Consider the following 19,936-nt stretch of genomic DNA (forward strand, 5'->3'; position numbering starts at 1 on the left):
CTTGATGTGCTTTATATGGCAATATACCTAGGTTCTTGGGAACAGGTGTGCAAAATAATGTGCACTTCAGATATTTCCTTTTAGCACCATGCCAATTTCAGTGAAGGCATGACGGTAACTGACGTTACGTAACTGACGTTACGCTTACATTTGCCATAGGGTTTACACATGGAAAATCATGATTAGGAATAATTTTGTGATATTTTATAATTCTGACCTTTCAGAGTGATTTGTTTGATATGGAATCATACGTTGGTTCATCAATTACAAATACCCAAATGAAATGAAACATTAGTCCATTTTCTTTGTGTTTAATGAAAACTTAAAGGGAAACATGTCAGTAACTGACGTTACACATACTTTTGCTATGGGGTTTACAAAGAACTAACTTATTTAACAGCTTATTATACTGCTGCAGTATACCAGTAACAATCCCAGGCATTTACTTAGCAACAAATTAAAACAAAATCTGAAGACACAAATGGGGTGGGGCCCTTAGAGGGCAAGCTCCCCCCCCCCCCCCCATGCCATAGCACAGTTGAGCAAAAATCATGTAAATGCACCAGAGGATATTTCTTGACATTTGTCTTAAGATTGAATGCTTATTCAACAGTTATGATTACACAGAGCCATTTAGATTCAGCAGTTCCAAGTATTAATATTGACATAACTAAGGGGTTTTTTTTAATGTTTTTTTTTAATGAACAGGAAAGTTTCTATCTAGAGTACCCCACCCATAATGCCCTGCAGTACTACACAAAACACAGATATATTTGTGTGTGAAAAAACAACAACATATCTTTCAGGTCATGGGGAAAAAACACATACAAATAAAAATATTCATGTGAAATCCACTGTGATATATTCTTTCTTCTTTTCTTTATTTTACTCCTTCTCCCTCAAGGCATTGTTAGGGCCACAAATAACAAAATGATCTCCATTATCAATAATGATTTAAATGAATAGTGTTACATTTTTAATATTTTTTTTCTGTGAAGAAGAAGCATTCTTTTTTGGTCAAAGGGGCATTTGTTTATTCCTTGCTTGAAGGAATGTAATTGTTTTTCTTTTCCTTTTCACTGGTATATCAAGGCTTGCAAATACATCCCAGATACCAAGAAATAGGACTTTGCAATGAAAGAATTCTAAGATCAATATAAACGAATCTTCCTGTTCATAATTATCATGTATCAAAAATGTCCCTGCATGAATGAAATAAAGTAATCAACAAATATGAACAGTTTTTTATTTTACCCTAAAATCACCTCTCACTTTGAGCAACATTATTGTTAAACGTTGAGCAACATCAGTGTTAGTTTCAAACAGTAATGACAGTACATGCCTTTATATGTCAGGCCTGCTTACGTGTATGTACCATTTCAAGAAGTGCCATATGAACTAAACCAAACATTTAAGTGCAAGCGAAGAAATATATCTCTTCCTGCATTTGCCTTGAGGTAAAAACTTCACTAAGCTTCCAGAAAAAAAGAAAAATGCTAGCAAAAGTAGTCATTACTAAAGATAATGAAACTGTTGGTATACAGCTGTACACAAGCTTTTTAATATTAAAAGGTGGTTACCATGCAACCACATCATTGATTAGGCCTACAAATTTGGTAGCTTTATCATCCCGTAGGACTGTGAATGTACTGTATAGTAATTTGAGTGCATTATATATTGCATTTGGTAAACCTAAACTTCCAGATGATTTAACCTTAAACTTGTGCTGAACCGAAAATCAAAAGCACAAGCCCCCTCCACCAAAAAAAAAAATATATACATAAATAAATAAGATAAAATGAACCACAAAAAATGTATCCATGGACATACAGTGTACCATGGTGATGACATCATTCCCCATCAAAAGGATTGCTGCTCTTTGTTGATAACCTTTTACTTCCCAGGTGTATTGAATGGCCTAAAGTCTAAAAAATTTGCCTAAGTTATGATTACTGTCATGGTAACTGACGTTACATACTGGTATATGACGTTTCGGTAACTGACGTTACACATTTTTATGTGTTCATTTGACTTTCCAGTATGTCAAGTATCCTTATTTTCTGGTATTGAAAGGAAGGCATATGGGCATACATTAGAAATCCTAAGTTACATCATACAGCTCACTTTCTTTGATGAATAAAGTTAAAAATTCCTTGTTTTTGGTAACTGACGTTACATCCATCATTGTCAAACTAATTAAAAGTTTTTATAAAATTCTTTAAAGCAACCAGCTTTTTCTTTCTATCATGTGGTAAAAGACATGTCTGGTAACTGCATACATATACAAGATTGTTGTTTAGAGTACTAGTAAAGTGGATATACAGAGGGTAAATTATGTGACAATACACTCTTTCTCACCATTGAGTTATAGGCATATTTTGGCAGCCATTTTGAAAATCAAAATGGCCGCTTTTATTGAAAAACATAATGATTCTTAAAACTTCAACTCAAGTATTGTCTGAAAATGTATGGTGTTTGAAACAAATATCATTTTGAATTTTCGGCATCTGTGTCCTACGTACCGTGGAATTGCCCAGATGCAGAAGAAATAACTTAAGATGAAAGATGTTGTGTAAAATACAACAGTCATAGCAAGATGCTGCCAAGAGTTTATTTATGTCTGTTTTTAGATGCTTTACAATGGGCATGATTGTAAAAACATATCTGCTATAAACAAATTTCCCCTCTCCCAAGAGTCTTTTATACAGATCTGAGCAAATTGACAGTGACTCAGCAATCATCTTGATTACAATCAACACAACAACTTATGCCGACATATATTTAAACATTTAATTCTCACTTGGAAAGAGTTCACTTGATTCCAAGTTGACAATCTGTATATGGATATTGATATCCACATGCATTTGTCAGATCAACTTCTGGAAAAAAAAAACTTTTCAATGAAATGATGCTCTTGGTACCCTACTTGTTTCAGCCAGCATAAAAAGATACATGTACATAGGAAAATTTAAGCAGAGCGTCTAAAGATAGGAAAACAAGAACATTATACATGGTTTGACACATTACTTTCACATCCAAAAATAAAAGCAAAACATATGCATGATTGACACACTGCTTTCATATCCAAAAATAAAAGCAATACATGATACTTTTGAGGACACAAGAAACAAACAACTGACATCAGGCTACTTAACACATGGCACAGTCCTTAGTCTATCACTGCGGCACATGTATGTCCAGGGTAATAAGATATTGAGACTTTGCAGGTGTACACACATCCTTCTGGAACGCCAACAGTTCTAATTTCATTTTCACTTTCTCCGCACCATTGACAAGATATTACAATGCCAGAAATTAGACCACCATCACTTCCCCGCCATGACACTCGCTATTACCACGGCAACCAAGAACACTGATAATGGGTCGCCCAGACCAGACCAAAGAAAGTGAAAGGACAAGAGAAGGAAACCTTCAAGAGAAAAGGCCTCGGTGTCTTTTCAATATTACAAGGGCACACACACACACACACACACACACATTCTTTCTATCTCTTCATTCTCTGTACTTGTCCTTTTTTGCATCTACCTACTTAAAATTGAAAAGGATTTTTCATCCACTAAATCAATTCTCTCCCACTCACTCTCTCTACCCCCTCTCATATATTCCCGAACTCTCTCACTTTCTATCTTTTTCTCTGTCTCTATCTCTCTCTCTATCTCTATCTCTATCTCTATCTTTTTCTCTATCTCTCTATCTATCTATCTCTCTCTCTCTCTATCTATCTATCTCTCTCTCTCTCTATCTCTCTATCTCTCTATCTCTCTATCTCTCTCTTTATCTCTATCTCTATCTCTATCTCTATCTCAGATCTCTCGCTTTGTCTTTACATCTCTTTCAGTTTCCATCCTCCATTTTGCCATGATAAATATCACGCGTTTGTGTCATTTCAGTGCTTCTTGTACTTTTTCCTTTGTTTTTTGTGTCATAACAACAAGTCATATCAAGTGTAAAAGGCATAAAGTCATAAAGGACAATCTTTAACCTCCAAACATGGGATGCTGAAAGGGTAACTCAGGCAGAAACAGGAAGGAAGGAATGACAAAAGAATAGGCAAACTGGAAAATGTCCATAAAAGGAAAATAATCAAGAAGAATCAATAGATGAAAAGAAAGGGAGAGAACTACACTGATATTCAGAAGGAATGAGATTAAAGGGATGGTATAGTTGTGCTTGAGATGGGAATTCAGCTCTTTGCATTTTGCGGGATGATTACAAAACCACTTGGGAAATATTAAAGAGCAGGCAATTCTAAGAGGAATTCAAAGTTTATTTGATGAAAATTGGTTTTGAAATGGCTGAGATATCCAAAAGCAAAGGAAAGCAAAGGAAACCTAATAAAAGGTGGGTCCCACCTTTCACTAGGATTGCTTTGTTTTGGATACCTCAGCCATTTCAAAGCCGATTTTCATCAAATAAACTTTGAATTAATCTTAGAATTGTATGCTCTTTCATATCTTATAAGAGGCTTCTCATTATCTCACACAAAAAAAGTTGGAAACCTGAAGCCTGCCATTTCAACCAAATCTAAACCATCCCTTTAAAAGGATGGACAAACAAGGAAATATCAGAGGAAAAGGAAGGAAATTAAATGAGAAAGGAAGGGGAGAGATAGGCTAGACAGTGAGCAAAGATGAAGTGATGAAATAAGGCAGTTAGCAGACTGTATTGAAGAGAGCCCTGCAGACCGATGCAGGCCCCCTGTGCTACCCTTTCTGAGGGCATTCACCCCGTTGGTTACCGTGGCAGCGGAATAAATGCATCACTCAGCGGAGGGCTCCCCTTTGAGTGGTTGGCAATTTGAGAAGGCGGGCTATCGGTCCCCTATAATCTGGATTGAGGTGGCTGACGCGTGAGTAATAGCATCTACTGACGATATCTTTCTCATCCTCGCCAACCATCGCACCAACGGTGATGGTTACCTCACCGTTCAAATGTGTGTTCATCACTACTTCCGCATACATTACGGGCAGCACATTTCATTTGCATACATATGCTCAGATGATTCCATAATGTGGGTGTGTTGCTGATAATTGAATTTCTGATATTGGGGACTTCCAAAACTAGCCATACAGTAATGATTTCCTTCCAGTGCATTTCTTTGTGTGTCACAAATATTCACTTCAGAAAAGCAAATGAAATGTTAATAAAATGACCAAAGATCACTATCATTGTTGCATAAATGTATACATGATACTTGATTATATTTGGTGTTATGTTGATCCGTAATAACAATGTGGATGTTTGAAGTTAGAAGCTCTTTCTTCTATTAGGCAAACAATGGCAACTGAAAGACCATACAATATGTATTCAAGGAGGCACATACCCAGAGCTTAGGAAGTTGAAAAATATATGGGTATACACACAACTAGAAAACATTGCACTGCAACATATACTGCACATATGCAGACATTTTCTTATATTAGAATATCAGTCATCACAGTCTACATCATATATCCTATCCTATCTTATCAAATGTTCCAATGAGAAATAGAAATAGTTTCAACCATTCCAATTCCCAGCACATCCATATAGCTAACCCACAAACCATTATAATACCATCTGTTACATGATAGTTACATATAAATGACTCTGCAAATGTTGTATGTGTGTGTGCGTGTGTTCTAATCACTGGGTTTTCCTGTCTGCTACATTATGTCACGTGAGAATGATAAGGGGGATAAGTTGTCACTAAACTCATGGTGTTGGAGGCAACTTAACGCCCTTCTCATTCTCAGCCGACATTTGTTGATTTCCTTCTGTGCAAGGCTTGAATTGAGTTTGGTGTAACAGGCCTACTAATATAAACAAAGTAAGCCCAGTTTTTTTTTTTTATATATCTGAGGCCATTACCTCAAAATATTCTTCAACTGGAATTAATTACATCAGAACTTTCTACTGCAGTTGCTTCCCTACACTTAAAGGGATAGTACAGTTTCAGTTGAGATGGGGCTTCAGGTTTTCAATGATTTTTGATGATTATCTTTTTTTTAGATATTGAGAAACCTCTTATGAAATATGAAAGAGCATATAATTCTAATATGAGGAATTCAACACTTTTTTAATGAAAATTGGTATGAAATGGCTACGATGTCCAAAACGAAGCAATCTTAATAAAAGGTGGGGCCCGCCTTTTATTAGAATTGCTTTGAATTACTTTGTTTTTTGTATATCGCAGCCATTTCAAAACAGATTTTCATTGAATAAATTCTGAATTCCCTTTTAGAATTGGATGCTCTTAAATTTTTCAGAGTGGTTTTAAATAACTCGCAAAAATTTAAAAGCTGAATCCACACCTCTACCAATACTACACCATCCCTTTAACCTTTGAAAACTGCTCCTCATCCTGTAACAAGGATTCCATTTTTGAAAGAGGAGTTACTTCAGGCAAGCACGAAGGTCTGTACCTCATGACTGATAAGTCCACATCCGCAGTAGATGAACCGCTGCTGGGTCGAGGGTTCGGCAAATAACAGATTGGAGCACCCTCAATGGTCACTCATGACATATCACAAAGTAAGATGAGCTCTTCAGAGGTCATGTCAGATGCTTACAATGCAGCAGTAGTAGTAGCAGCAGTAGTAGTAGTAGCAGGAGTAGTAGTTGTGTACAAGTAGTAGTAGTATAATGTAGTAGTAGTAGTAGTAGTAAAATGTACCGGTAGCAGTAGTATAATGTAGTGGTAGTAGCAGTAGCAGTAGTAGTAGCAGTAGTAGTAGTAGTAGTAGTAGTAGTAGTAGTAGTAGTAGTAATAATAATAGTAGTAGTAGTAGTAGTAGTAGTAGTAGTAGTAGTAGTAGTAGTAGTAGTAGTAGTAGTAGTAGACTGTACTGGTAGCAGTAGTATAATGTAGTAGTAGTAGCAGTAGTATAATGTACAGGGGAAACTCGGTATAACGAACACTGCTATAACGAGATATCGGTTATAACGAGGAAATTTTCCCGGTCCCAAATTTCCTTCCACACAAGTCTATGTAAAATGCTACTCTTATAGCGAGATCGGCTATAACGAAATAACTGCTATAACGAGATAAATTTTGTGACTTCCAAACAAAGAAAAACATAGTAATTCAAACCTGCTATAGCGAGGTAAAGCAAAATGCCTTCGGTAAAGCTTTATTTCGTCTTCCAATATTGTAAAGCTTGATGCGCCAAAAACTGTCTTGTACACACATAATCATTTTCTTCAGTGAACTCCAGCTAGCACTGCATGTTTTACGTGTAAGTGTGTGTGTGCGCGCACACTGATACATGCAGAAAATGTGGTGGGACGGCCATAATAACTGTATACATGGCATCATCATGACGTTTAGCAGGTGTGAGGCAATCTGATGCTGTGATTGGCCTTCTACGTAGGGAATTCCCCATCTTCACACACATGCAGTCATAATATAGTATACACAATGTGTCACATACACACACATAATTCACACAGCATTGTGCAGACCATATTCAAGCTTTCCACACAACACACACCCATACGATAACCACATACCAATCCACACACGATCTCGATACAATCGCAAGCTATATAAATTCATAAATTCAAACATCTACAATTAATAAGAAACACATTCTTGATATTGGATTTCCTTGGCGAAAAACATCTTCCTACCCATGAAGGTGAGTAATTCCCTCACACACAATATCAAGTTACCAGTAGGCTCTATTGATTAAAATATGATGGGTAGTCCCACATGTGCAAATTAATGTCTTTATGTTATGCCTTCTTTCATGCCTACTGATATAACGAGATATCGGCTATAACGAGGAAAATGACTCGGTCCCGACCATCTCGTTATATCGAGTTTCCACTGTAGTAGTAGTAGCAGTAGTAGTAGTAGTAGTAGAATGTACTGGTAGCAGTAGTATAATGTAGTAGTAGTGGCAGTAGCATTAGCAGTAGTAGTAGTAGTAGTAGTAGTAATAGTGGTAGTGGTGTTAGTGGTGGTAAAAGTAGCATTAGTAGTAGCAGTAGAATAAAAGTAGTGGTACAAAGGGGAGAAGTAGGAGTAGAGGTCAGAAAAAAATCCAGATGAGCGCAAGGACAGAACTTAGAGGAAACAAATGAATCCCAGGGCACTGGATGCAGACACCACTCATTGGCAATCATCTTTATGTGAAGCAGAATCTCTGGTAGTGGTAGATATATTTCTATGAACAATTACCATCGGCAGAACTTGAGACATTCTCAGCTTTTCTTCTTTGCGGATTTGCATTGCACAAGTGGTTTAAAAGATGCTTTCTGTTATTTTACCATACAGTTCTTTTTACAAAGCAGCCACTTGATGGACTGAAATACAATCAAAAGGTCTTATGTTCTTCTATACATCAAATCAGTAAATACAAAATATCAAATCAATTCTAGCTGCACCCTGCATTTTCGTATTACATTATAACATGAATGCCAAAATCTAATAATTCATTATGTGATAGTAATGTTATACATTATATATAGTAATGTACATTTATGTGCACTTACTTCATCATGCCTGCATGTTAACGTAAATACAACAAAACATAGTTCTCAGAAGGGTTCAAAGTTCATCAATTGGAATTTGCAGGAAGTACATTAAAAGAGTCACCAAGAAATTAACCTGGCTGACATGATTTACCAAGATGATGAGTTGTTTGGGAGTATTTTGAGATGCTCCAAGTGTCCTCCCCCAAGAAGAGCCCTCCCCGTTCTGCAGCAGGTAGGTAGAATGTTGTGTAATTATCGATCATGGCCTAGCAATCACGTTTCAAAAACAAGCTTGCATAAAAAAATCAATGGCTGCTGCCATGGCCCGATTTTGATGATTATCGATAATCAATTTTTAAACATCACATAGCAACCACAAATGGACCTGCTCTGACATTGCAATACTGTCAGCGTAACCTTTTGGCTAATATTTTGCATTTTTGTTATTAACCAACTAAAATTGTATTATCACATTATTATTTCACACATATCATATGCACACATTCATATACATTTTAGAGCAAAAATATGACAGTGTTTCATTCAAAGGCATATGAGAACTATTTTTCACCTTTAATTTCTTTCCTAACTCTCAGCTGTTGAATGACATTTCAAATTCCAAGTGAACATAAGAGATGCTTCCTGCCACTTAAACCATAAACTAACATTCATCTAACATGTTCATACATGTCCAATCAATATTCCTACCAGAATCTGTTACAATTACATATTTCAGACCCTTGAATATGGATAGCATTACTTGCAAATGATTATAACTGGTCCAAGGTGTTAGAAACATTTACAATTCTTGTCCTAATCATGCTTTCCAAGAATACAAAAAAAAAAAAAGTGATGTAATTTTGCAGTTTGAAGTAATGTTCTCTATGACATGATATATGTGTTAATGTTTGTTGTAATTAACTAAGCTTCGTGGGACAACAAATCATACGTGTTGCAGCATTTGATGGCTGGTGTGAACACCAAAACATCCTGAATGGGCTCGAAGCAAATCCACACCGCTCATGGCTGCCGATTGCACGCGCCAACCACGCCTCGAGCTGTTTGACTAACAGCAGGAAATAATGTGGTCACGAGCTTGTATGCCTGGGCCACGCTTTCATCGCACCACCAACACAGAACACCTGTAACATCATCCCCATCTGAGACGTGCTGCACAAACACAAGTCGCCATGGTGACCTCGGTTACCATGCTTACAACATCTGAGAGGCAGTCACAAAGAAGAGCAAAGAGCCTCATTGTGTCACTTGTACAAAAGCAAAGAGATTTTTTTTTTGTATTACATCTAAATGGAAGCACATGAATTGCCAACAAATTTGTAAGGTGTGAAACTTTGCACATGTATCTCTCGTGTTTTGGTGCGACAAAAGTGACATTACCCACACCTGTTCATGTGCATCCAGATCAAATATACAGCTCTGTAGCACATGCATGGTGTTTAGTGCATTAAAGAGGCTTGACAGAACATCTGAATAATGAATAACAACAGATTTAATGTACTCCCCAAAGATTGGACAAATTCTTGATGCAAGTTCTCAGAAATTCCTCTTGCCGACCCTTTCAAAGTAATCAAGAATGAATTCCAAGGAATTATCATGGTGACAAATAGAAGCAAAAAAAAAGAAAGAAAAGAAAACAGAGAAAGAAACAGAAAAGGCTGGTACCATTAATTCTACGAAGTCATCGTGTTGACTAATAATATAACTTTGTCACACGAAATAACCACCACCTGTTTTGGTAAATGAATAACCCATGCCAGGCGGTACGGTGTCAATTAGATTGCATCGAAAATGAGGGATGCCTGCAAAGTGTGGACACTGATGTACCATCACGTTTGGGTGGGGTGAGTTTAATGGGCAAGTGAGACACCATTTAAATCGTCGAGCCACTAATAATTCTGAGTGTGACACAATATTTCACATTAGCAGAGCAATTCAGAAATCTATGTGTCTTTACAGGAAAAAAAGAGCAAATCATTGCTTCTCTTTAAAGGATACATAGAAGAGTTTGATGCAAATATGATTTAACTCCATTCCTGCTAATTTGAGATATTTGCAGTTGTACGATTAAAGCTGCTACAAGAGGAAGAATATGCAGTATGGGATATGTAATAGGAAAATATGGGATATTTTCCATCATGACTTCAAAAATATTCCATGTTATGTCACAAGTGAGGTTATCACTGGAAATATTCTATTTTGCTATATCTGATGATGGACTTACTTTAAAATTTTTAGAAATGGTACTTACTCCATTTTGCAATCAAACTCTTCAGATAATAACTCTGTCATGGCATGCATATTTGAGCAGTATTAACAAGAAATCCATATAAATGTAAAGGTGTGAAAGGTGCATTATATCATGTATGTATTTTTTTTAAATCCTCCCAATGCTAGTATATTGCATATTCCACTTGAGACTACAATTGCATTAGTCTATATCAAACCTTCAGCATGCCAAAGGGAAGGGGGAGGGGTGATTACTGGGTAGTTTTTGCCACTGAGGTCTGCCACAGTGTCCGGGCACTAGCATTGGTATTCTATATTTTTTCCCAACCGATGTATCTCAAAATAATTACATGTATATTGTTATAGAATAGTATATAATTTACTCATTATTTGTCTAGCGATCCATGTCCAACAAGCTATGCTTTTTAGTGGATTACTATTTTCCATAATCGAATTAATTTTCCGCTCGCCCACGAAGTATTTATACAGTGTTTTCCTAAATATTGTACATGTTATATGTTGTTCTATAATATGTCTTGTATATATATTACATGAATCTTATGCAAACGTTTGAACAATATTTCATCACATGTATACTTTGTACTATGTTTTTTGATTTTCGATGATTGGAAATAAACTATGATTGAATTGAATTGAGGTAAAACCAAATACTGGAAGAGTCATCACAAGTTTCCCATCACAAGTTTCCCATCAACTCTCACGAGACTCCACTTGTCTGGAACGCTCTCAACCTTAATCAGCTCTGTCTTCATTTACTTCAAGGATAGTTCTTTCTGGGCAGGCCCGAAGCAGCGGCTATGATTAATTCATTTTCGAAACTAATCACTTCTCTGAGAGTGCGTATTAAAAAATGGGATCAGTTGATTAGGTTTCTTATGAAATTCTTGTCTTGGCATTTACAAGCGGAACTGGACAGCTGCACAAGAATTTTATAGCTGGACTGATTTTGCTCAAGTCACATACAATACAGACTGTACACTGAAAACACGCACAATGTCATTTTGAAACCAACAAAATAAATTTAAAAAAATATACAATTGTACCAACCACAGACATGATTAGCCTTCATGAGAATATTAGGGGACTGAGGTTGGAAAATACAGAAAAGAAGATGAAACATTCATCTTTTTGAGGGATTTGTAGATTTTGATAAGACTCCCCCATGAGTAGAGTGTCATAGTAATGAATAGAATAGCTCCCACTCAGTGCTTGTCCAGACAGCATCAGGACACCGAGTAGATATAACGTCTAGTTTGCACACCCTATACCTGTCCTTTTTAACCCTTCACTGGCTGGGCATGGGCTGGGATAAGCTCTGATGGCGTTGAATGAGCTCTTTCCATATATCCACTCCAATGACCTTTTGACTTGGTTAAAAAACTTGGCGAAAAAAAAGTCACTTGAGAAATGAAGGATGAGTGGGCATCCAATTTCAATCTAAAGTGTCAATTTTCTCCCTTCACAGAGGAAGTTATTTCCCTTGAAAGCAAGTCTTGCATCAGAGGCAGGAGAGGGGTTACAAAGTTGTGAGCTTCCTGCGAAATCACACAAATAGGGGTTTGTCTGTCGACTATGCATTCCAAGTCGCAAAGTCCAATCAAGCCAAAAATAAAAAATAAATAATAATAATATCTCTGGCATATGCCGCTACAGATTGTTTTCAGACAGTCTCTATTACAAGAATCTAGCCCTCCATAACAAACTGGAGAAAATGATGTTACGTGTTGAATTGGATATGTTTGAAAACAACTTGATGCATGTAAGATGATCGAATGTGACTTGCATGTAGATGCTCTTTTATCTTAATTATAACCATTCTATTCAACACTCATGAAAATAACTCAGGTAGAATGGAACAAACAATGTTTTTTTAATTCACCAGGTTTGGCGCTTTAATCAAATTTCTCGCCAAAAATAAGTAACGCTCACTGAGCATCAACACTTCATACACTTTGTATATCCAATGGTTGGTCATTTCCAGTGGCATATAGAAGCAACACTATTTCACTTCATGCTTTCTTTTTGAGATGAGAGAAGTTTTCCCTTCATTCACAAAATGTAATTAAAGACTTTGACTACTTTATGATGGAAGATCACTCATTATATATTAAAACTGTCCATGACAGCACATATATGTAATCTGTTTAGTTTAAAGCTGTCATCTCTTCTTACTTTATTGATCTATTTCATTTTGTCAGATTACAGTTCAAAATTTGTCCGTTTCAAAGATGACCTACTTTAGACAAATATATCAATCTACAGTGGATTAGCCTGCCTTACTGAGCAGAGTAGCAGAAATCATCTTAATACTTTGATTATCTTTAATTTTTAATGCTTTCTTTCTGTGCAGCACATGAAATATGGGAATATGTAACTGTTTGAGATTGTTAGCAATTTAAATTTCATTTAATAAATAAAGCAGCTAATTTTGTTTCTTTTTTAGGTCAAGCTCAGTTACAGAACATTTCCGCCAATATTGGCTCTTTCCTGACATATAATCTAAAGTCATGACATATTGTGGACAAAATGTGAACTTGAAAGCAGCAAAATATCTCAGCAAAAATTATACTTATATCTCATGAAGAAATTTATGAGATAATCATTTTTGCCCAGCTATGTTATAACTTGTGAAAAATACATAAAAATATGCCTCCAAAACCATATTATGAAATATACATTATGTGGTTGTTTGCATTTCATGACCACTGGAAACTGAAAAAAAAAACAATTTCAACTGAAATGAGCATTGAGCCATCAAATTATATCACTTCTTGCTGTTAAACTTCTTGCAAATTTGGTAATAAATGGTGATGCCTTACTTAATATCTCTAGCTGAACTCCGGAAGTACTTGGAAAAGGGGCTGTTAATACTAGTAGTGATTGCGTAGCTCACACATTTCAAAAGGGATAAAAATATGCCTTATACCATGACTTTGCTATCCATTTGCTTTCCGTGGGTATGCTGCCATAAATTCTGTCATTTCATTTATTGCTTTTGACAGGTGAAGTGGAGAAATGCATGATAAGTTTCCATGACAACGGCAGCAGCCTTGCACAAAGGAACACTGACTACCAGGTCAGCAAATCAATACTGCTAGATTGCTAGTCCTTTCTGCAATACATATGAAGTATTGCCTTTATTGGGAAACACAAGTTTTTATATGTATCTAAATACACGTATATTCATTGTACAGACACACATATATACGTCGATACATACATAGATAGACTGATAGATTAAAATACACCAAGAGACTCTTATCACCTATGTGTATGAGAATGTGAAGGTAGTGTGACATTTGTTCATAAGAATTCATATAGAAGAAACAAAATCCACAAGCAGTACCATGCATGAGAAGACTGTCGAAACAAAACTCGAAGAATAGTTCTGTAAAACAAATATTGTTGCATTTAGATCCCTGCATGCCCTTGTAAATATCACAAGGGAATATCGGTGGTCATTCTAGGCACAGAAGCTCTGTGCAGGTAACTCAATAAATCAGAGTTTCTGCATCCATTCTGCCTGGAACATGTCAAAATCTGGAAGGGAAAAAAAAACCTTTGTCGCAGCGTTAGTTCCACAAACTGATGGTCGACCGGCAGAGAGGTCTCGCGAGATTGCTAATGGGATAAGGGGAGTCTGCTCCACCACAAGTGTTCTAATTAGCCGTCTCAACAATACCGCCAGTGACGTCAGACACAATCAGAAGGGGAGAGACGGGGGCCGCGGCGATTCTGGCTGCCGCCGACGGAAGCAGGAGACGAGAGCTGCTTGAGCGTAAGCGACAACTGCAATGAAACAAATTAACGACGATCGGCTTCTGTTACGCGCTATTCCTTGAAACGATATCGGCTCTTCCGTGAATTGCGCAGTCAGATCGTAAACACACCACGTACCTTGCATGGAAATACAGGAATGTAATACTACCAGATTGTGTACCTAAAAGCAGCACCATATCAATCTCTTTCTAATGTTAAGCCTAATGTTACTGGTAGACAGTACGGGAATCCCCCTAACAAGATCACTAGCTCATCAAGAGGTTGCTAACTGATATAGTAAAATGTCTGATTTAACTGCGTTTAAATACTTATGACACACTAAAATTCCAGGCGCTATATCCCACGTAAATTAAAACCTTGCCCAAACTCATCACGGATCAGTATCAGGACGCTGGGGACATCTTCTTGTTATTGGAGCCCTTTTTCCTTCTAATGCAAATAGATCGATTACTGTATATCAGAAGGGAAAAACCTCATCACATAAACAGGAGAACACATGCTGTCAACCCTGAGACTGTCAGAAACAAGCAATGAAAATCACCTGGCCATGAAGAAGGAAAACTTTGATAACTTCCAAGACACCAGGGTAGGTATTCGACGATTACACAAGCATCGTCTTTGATGAATACACAAAATGATGTAACCACTATCCTCCTTGTAAGCATTGATAATGCAAACTTTCAGGTCCTACAACACATCCATCCCTCTTTTCCTCCAACAACAGAAGAAAGCAGTAGGAAATGCTGGAGCATCCTGGTGGTGAAAATGGCAGCAACAGTATGAACACACAACACTGGCAGCAACATCAGGCAGGTGTTTCATGAAGAATTTAAGTCGAACTTAAAATCTAAGATTTACTAAAAACGATGGTATGCTGTGTTTGTGTCTTCAATGTTCCTCAACTTACTACAAGAGACCCGCGGGTCTAGCACTCACCTGAGTATCGCAAGTTCACCTTTCACGCAGTCACTAATCTAAATTATTCACAGCTCTACCAAAATTTGACCAGGCATTCTCAAGTAGAAGATGAAACTGTACAATAAGGGCCCAAATTTTTTAAGATTCCTTAATTTGGGGGGGGGGGGATTGGGGCCCCCTGGGGCCCTCTGGGTGGGGCATGGTGCCCATTTTTATAAATTGAGATCCTGACCCCCTAGGGATGCTACCTGCCAAGTTTGATGAAAATACATCATGAGGTTTTCAGGAAGAAGATGAAAATGTACAATTCAGGTCCCCATTTGGACCTTCCCAACCAACCCCCCCCCCCCCTGCCCCCAAGAGGGGCACCCCTTGATCTCCTATGAACAAACTTGAAAATACAGTCATTAATGTACTCACTCATAGTATTATCTTACCTCTATAACTTCTGATTCTAGAGAAGATTTTTAAAGATTCCTTCATTTTGGGGGTTTGGGGCCCCCTGGGGGCCCCCTGGGTGGGGAATGGTGCCCATTTTAAGAAATTGAAATCCTAACTCCCTAGGGATGCTACCTGCCAAGTTTGGTGAAAATGGGTCATGGGGTTCTCAAGAAGAAGATAAAAATGTACAATTTAGGCCCCATTAGGACCCCTCCTCACCCCCCTCCCCTGGGTCCCAAGGGGGGCACCCCTGATTCTGCCATGAACAAACTTGAAACTACAGTTATCAATGGACAAACTCATAGTATTAACTTAGCTCTATCACTTCTGGTTCTGGAGAAGAAGATTTTTACAGATTCCTTAAGTTTGGGGCGTTTGGGCCCCCTGGGGGCCCCCTGGGTGGGGCATGGTGCCCATTTTAACAAATTGAGTTCCTAACCCCCTAGGGATGCTACCTGCCAAGTTTGGTGAAAATGGGTAATGGGGTTCTCAAGAAGAAGATGAAAATGTACAATTTAGGCCCCATTAGAACCCCTCCCCACCCCCCTCCCCTGGGTCCCAAGGGGGGCACCCCTAATTTTGCCATGAACAAACTTGAAACTACAGTCATCAATGTACTAACTCATAGTATTAACTTAGCTCTATCACTTCTGGTTCTAGAGAAGAAGATTTTTACAGATTCCTTAATTTTGGGGGGTTTGGGCCCCCCTGGGGGCCCCCTGGGTGGGGCATGGTGCCCATTTTAACAAATTGAGTTCCTAACCCCCTAGGGATGCTACCTGCCAAGTTTGATGAAAATCGGTCTTGGGGTTTTCAAGAAGAAGATGAAAATGTAAAAAGTTTACGCACGACGCACGACGGACGACGGACGACGGACGACGGACGACGGACGACGGACGACGCACGACGCACGACGCACGACGCACGACGCACGACGGACGCCGGACGAAGGGCGATCGCAATAGCTCACTTGAGCCTTTGGCTCAGGTGAGCTAATAAGTAAAATGCAGATTTTGGAGACTTTTTTTATGTAGCCATTGATAATACAAGATAAAATAAATAACAACGGAATTATTCTGTAAACATTAATGATAATTAGAAGTGGGTGGTGATTAGGCTAATAAAATTGAACAGGGAAACCAGTGGCACACGATAAGTTTTAGTCAATCTTAAATCTTAAGTTTGATTTAAATTTTTCGTGAAACACCCCCAGGTAACCCAAAGCTGCGCTCATCATCTGCACACCATGAATATTCTCTAGCTCTGTCACTCCAAGGGGTCGATGCTAGTATCTGACAGCCACTGACACAAAATCTTTGAAGGTTTCCGTGGAGGTAGAACATTTGGCAGTAGAAAGCTAACGGTGAATGATCATTCTCTTGGAACACAGTGAGAATATGCTTACCACAACATCGGGAATGGGTAGGCCCTTTTCAGGGCCACATACACTATTGTAGATGCCCAAGGAGGAATATGTGGTGCACTGTTAAAAGCCTTCTACCACTGATACAAAAGTCACCATTCTTGATTCAGTGTCTCTTCTTCATGCATTGCCTTTCTGCCACAGTCCCTCTGCAATTGTTTTTATGTCTTCAGACTCCTTAACTTAATCAGCTACTGTAAAAGTGGTTTCTTTCGCATACAGAAACTTTCGCGGTTTCCATCGGTGCCAACTTTTTCGCGTGTGTTTAAATTCGCAGTCGGTAATGATAGCGTTGTAACAAGCGACAAGCTCAAAACATTTTCGCGTGATGTTAAATTCGCGGTTTAACCTCAAAGCGCGAAAAGCGCGAAAATAAAACCACCGCGAAAGAAGTACACTCCTCATTGCCACTGACTTGGAATGCAAGAGAACATTGAAAAGACAAACAAAACCAGAAGAAAACACAACAGCACTGACAAAGAAAAAAGTACACAGACAATGCCACTATAAGTAGTAGTGATAATGAAAATGAGAGTAATAGTGGTAGTAGCAGTAATAGAAACGGTAGTAGTAGAGGTAGAGGTAATAATAGTAGTAGCATAAGTAATGGTAGCAGAAGTAATTTGATATGTCATTGGTTGAAAAAATAGAAGTATTATGCCTATTACCAATGACAATAGTCATCTCAGCAGTCATTATTCCAGGAGAAATGGTAGTCATGATAGGTGTCACTTTTATTACCGGTGGTTGCAAAGATGTCTAACACCATCATTACACTTTTGTTGACCCGTTGAAGACTACTATAGGTAGCCAATTTTGCTGTGGCGTGCATTTCCCATCCACACCTGCCCAAGTATACTCAGGACTAGTTTTCAATGGATTAATGAAGTGAGCCCGACCCCTTACCTGGGCTATTTTGTCGGACGTGGCACAGAAGTTGACAAGGTTGAGGTTGACCATGTCGGATCCGTAGACCACTGTGACAGTCTTATTCTCCAGCGTGACATCCTTGGTTCCGAAGTCACACAACTCTCTGAGTTTGGCATCCTAAATGAGTGGGGGGGGGGGGGGGAGGAAGAATTGAGAGAAAGGAGGAGGAAGAGGACAAAAATATACATTAAGACAGAATTGTTAGAGACAACGAGATGGGACTTAGAGTGACTAGTACTGTGCATGGACACTATTTTATCAGGTTAACTAATACTGTATACACATTACACTTTGCGGTGCTTCTAAATCACAAATTTCGTGAGTCATCCAGTAGTACCGCTTAATGTAAGACAAGTGCATTGTAATATCATTGCCAAGGTTGGGAAATTGCTACTTCTATTTTCTTCAAAACAGATACAGCAGTAATTCTTTAATACTCATTCGACCAATGTGGTTTTCGATCGTGGATTCAAGCACTTGCGAAATTGTCTTGCCAGTCCCAATTCATGACGTATTATTCATATATGGCACATTTACAGTAACAGTAGGTATCATCCATTCATCTTTTCCTGACTTGCTATCTCTCCTTTATGATGTAATGTTTCTGTCACGTGTGTTCTTTTTCATATATTCCAAATATCTTTATCTGCTCCACTCTCTCATCTCTATCGCTCTCTCTCCATCTCTCCCTTTAATCACTGCCACTTCCTCATCCTTAGCAATTTATTTACATCTTTCCTTCTTTCTCATCCTTTCTTTCTCAAATATAACTCTCATCACTTCATAAAATAACTGAGTGTGTTGCCCACTTCACAATGGACGATTGGCAGATTGATTAACGGCATGAAAGCTGTATGTACAGAAATCACCATGTGATATGCAACATACTGCCCTGTGGTTTCTATCAATTAACATGGTGACATGTATTTCAGGATCTTTTTTTCTTTAAACATGGGGAAGAGAAATACCATATCAGTCTGAAAGAGAGATTATCAAACACTACCTGCTATCTCTTGGTTTTCTTTGATATTTCAGCACTGTGGTACGTCTAAAATCTTTTGTAATATTGTGATACCACATAAATGCCTCTTGATATAATGCATGTTGTGATTCCATTATTTGAGTCTGTTTATATTTTTATTCCTTTTCCATACCTTTCCATTATGAAAACTCTTCTTTTGCCCCTAGTACCATGTTGTGCTATTACGTCTAAGCATTCTTTACGATTATTACACTCATCTATTAAATAGAAAGCCAACTCGTTGAAAATTAGGGTGCATTTATCAACTCACTTCTGGAGCAGAATTAAGGTTGCCGAACAACTTTCACGGAGTTTTGGAGAGACGACAAATGCAAAGCTGTTTTGATTATAGGGTTTATATAGAAACATGCTTCTGAAATGCCAAAAAAAAAAGGTGTAACCGCAACTGTATTTGATCCAGAAACACATTTCTATAGAGTTGATAAATGTAAAGTCCTTTTGAAATGCATTTGTAGCTCAGACTTGCCAATGCCAACCGCTGCCGGCTCCTTGGGTCAAACTGTGCAATGGAGCCGTGCAGTGACAAGGTCTCCAAATCGACTCATGACAGAGTTGATTAAAACGCATCTACTCCAGAAACGCAATCTGAAAGGTGCTAGCAAATGCGTTATGATAGTGGGTATTGAAACATGTTTCAAACATGGGAGAGTTGA

The 19,936-nt window shown here is 38.0% G+C and overlaps 1 protein-coding gene across 1 annotated transcript in view; it reads right to left on the minus strand.

Moving 5' to 3' along the window:
- Positions 1-19,936, minus strand: part of LOC139745576 (1-phosphatidylinositol 4,5-bisphosphate phosphodiesterase classes I and II-like) — a 134,562-nt gene that overhangs the window by 90,357 nt on the left and 24,269 nt on the right. The window contains exon 4 of the mRNA XM_071655972.1: positions 18,218-18,358. Coding sequence (XP_071512073.1) covers positions 18,218-18,271 — 54 coding nt within the window. The 5' untranslated portion in view covers positions 18,272-18,358. The remainder of the gene's footprint in view (positions 1-18,217; positions 18,359-19,936) is intronic.

The sequence above is a fragment of the Diadema antillarum genome, unplaced genomic scaffold (genome assembly GCF_040938485.1).
Source record: "Diadema antillarum isolate AM-2024a unplaced genomic scaffold, OU_Dant_1.0 scf00000036, whole genome shotgun sequence".
NCBI classification, from domain to species: Eukaryota; Metazoa; Echinodermata; class Echinoidea; order Diadematoida; family Diadematidae; genus Diadema; species Diadema antillarum.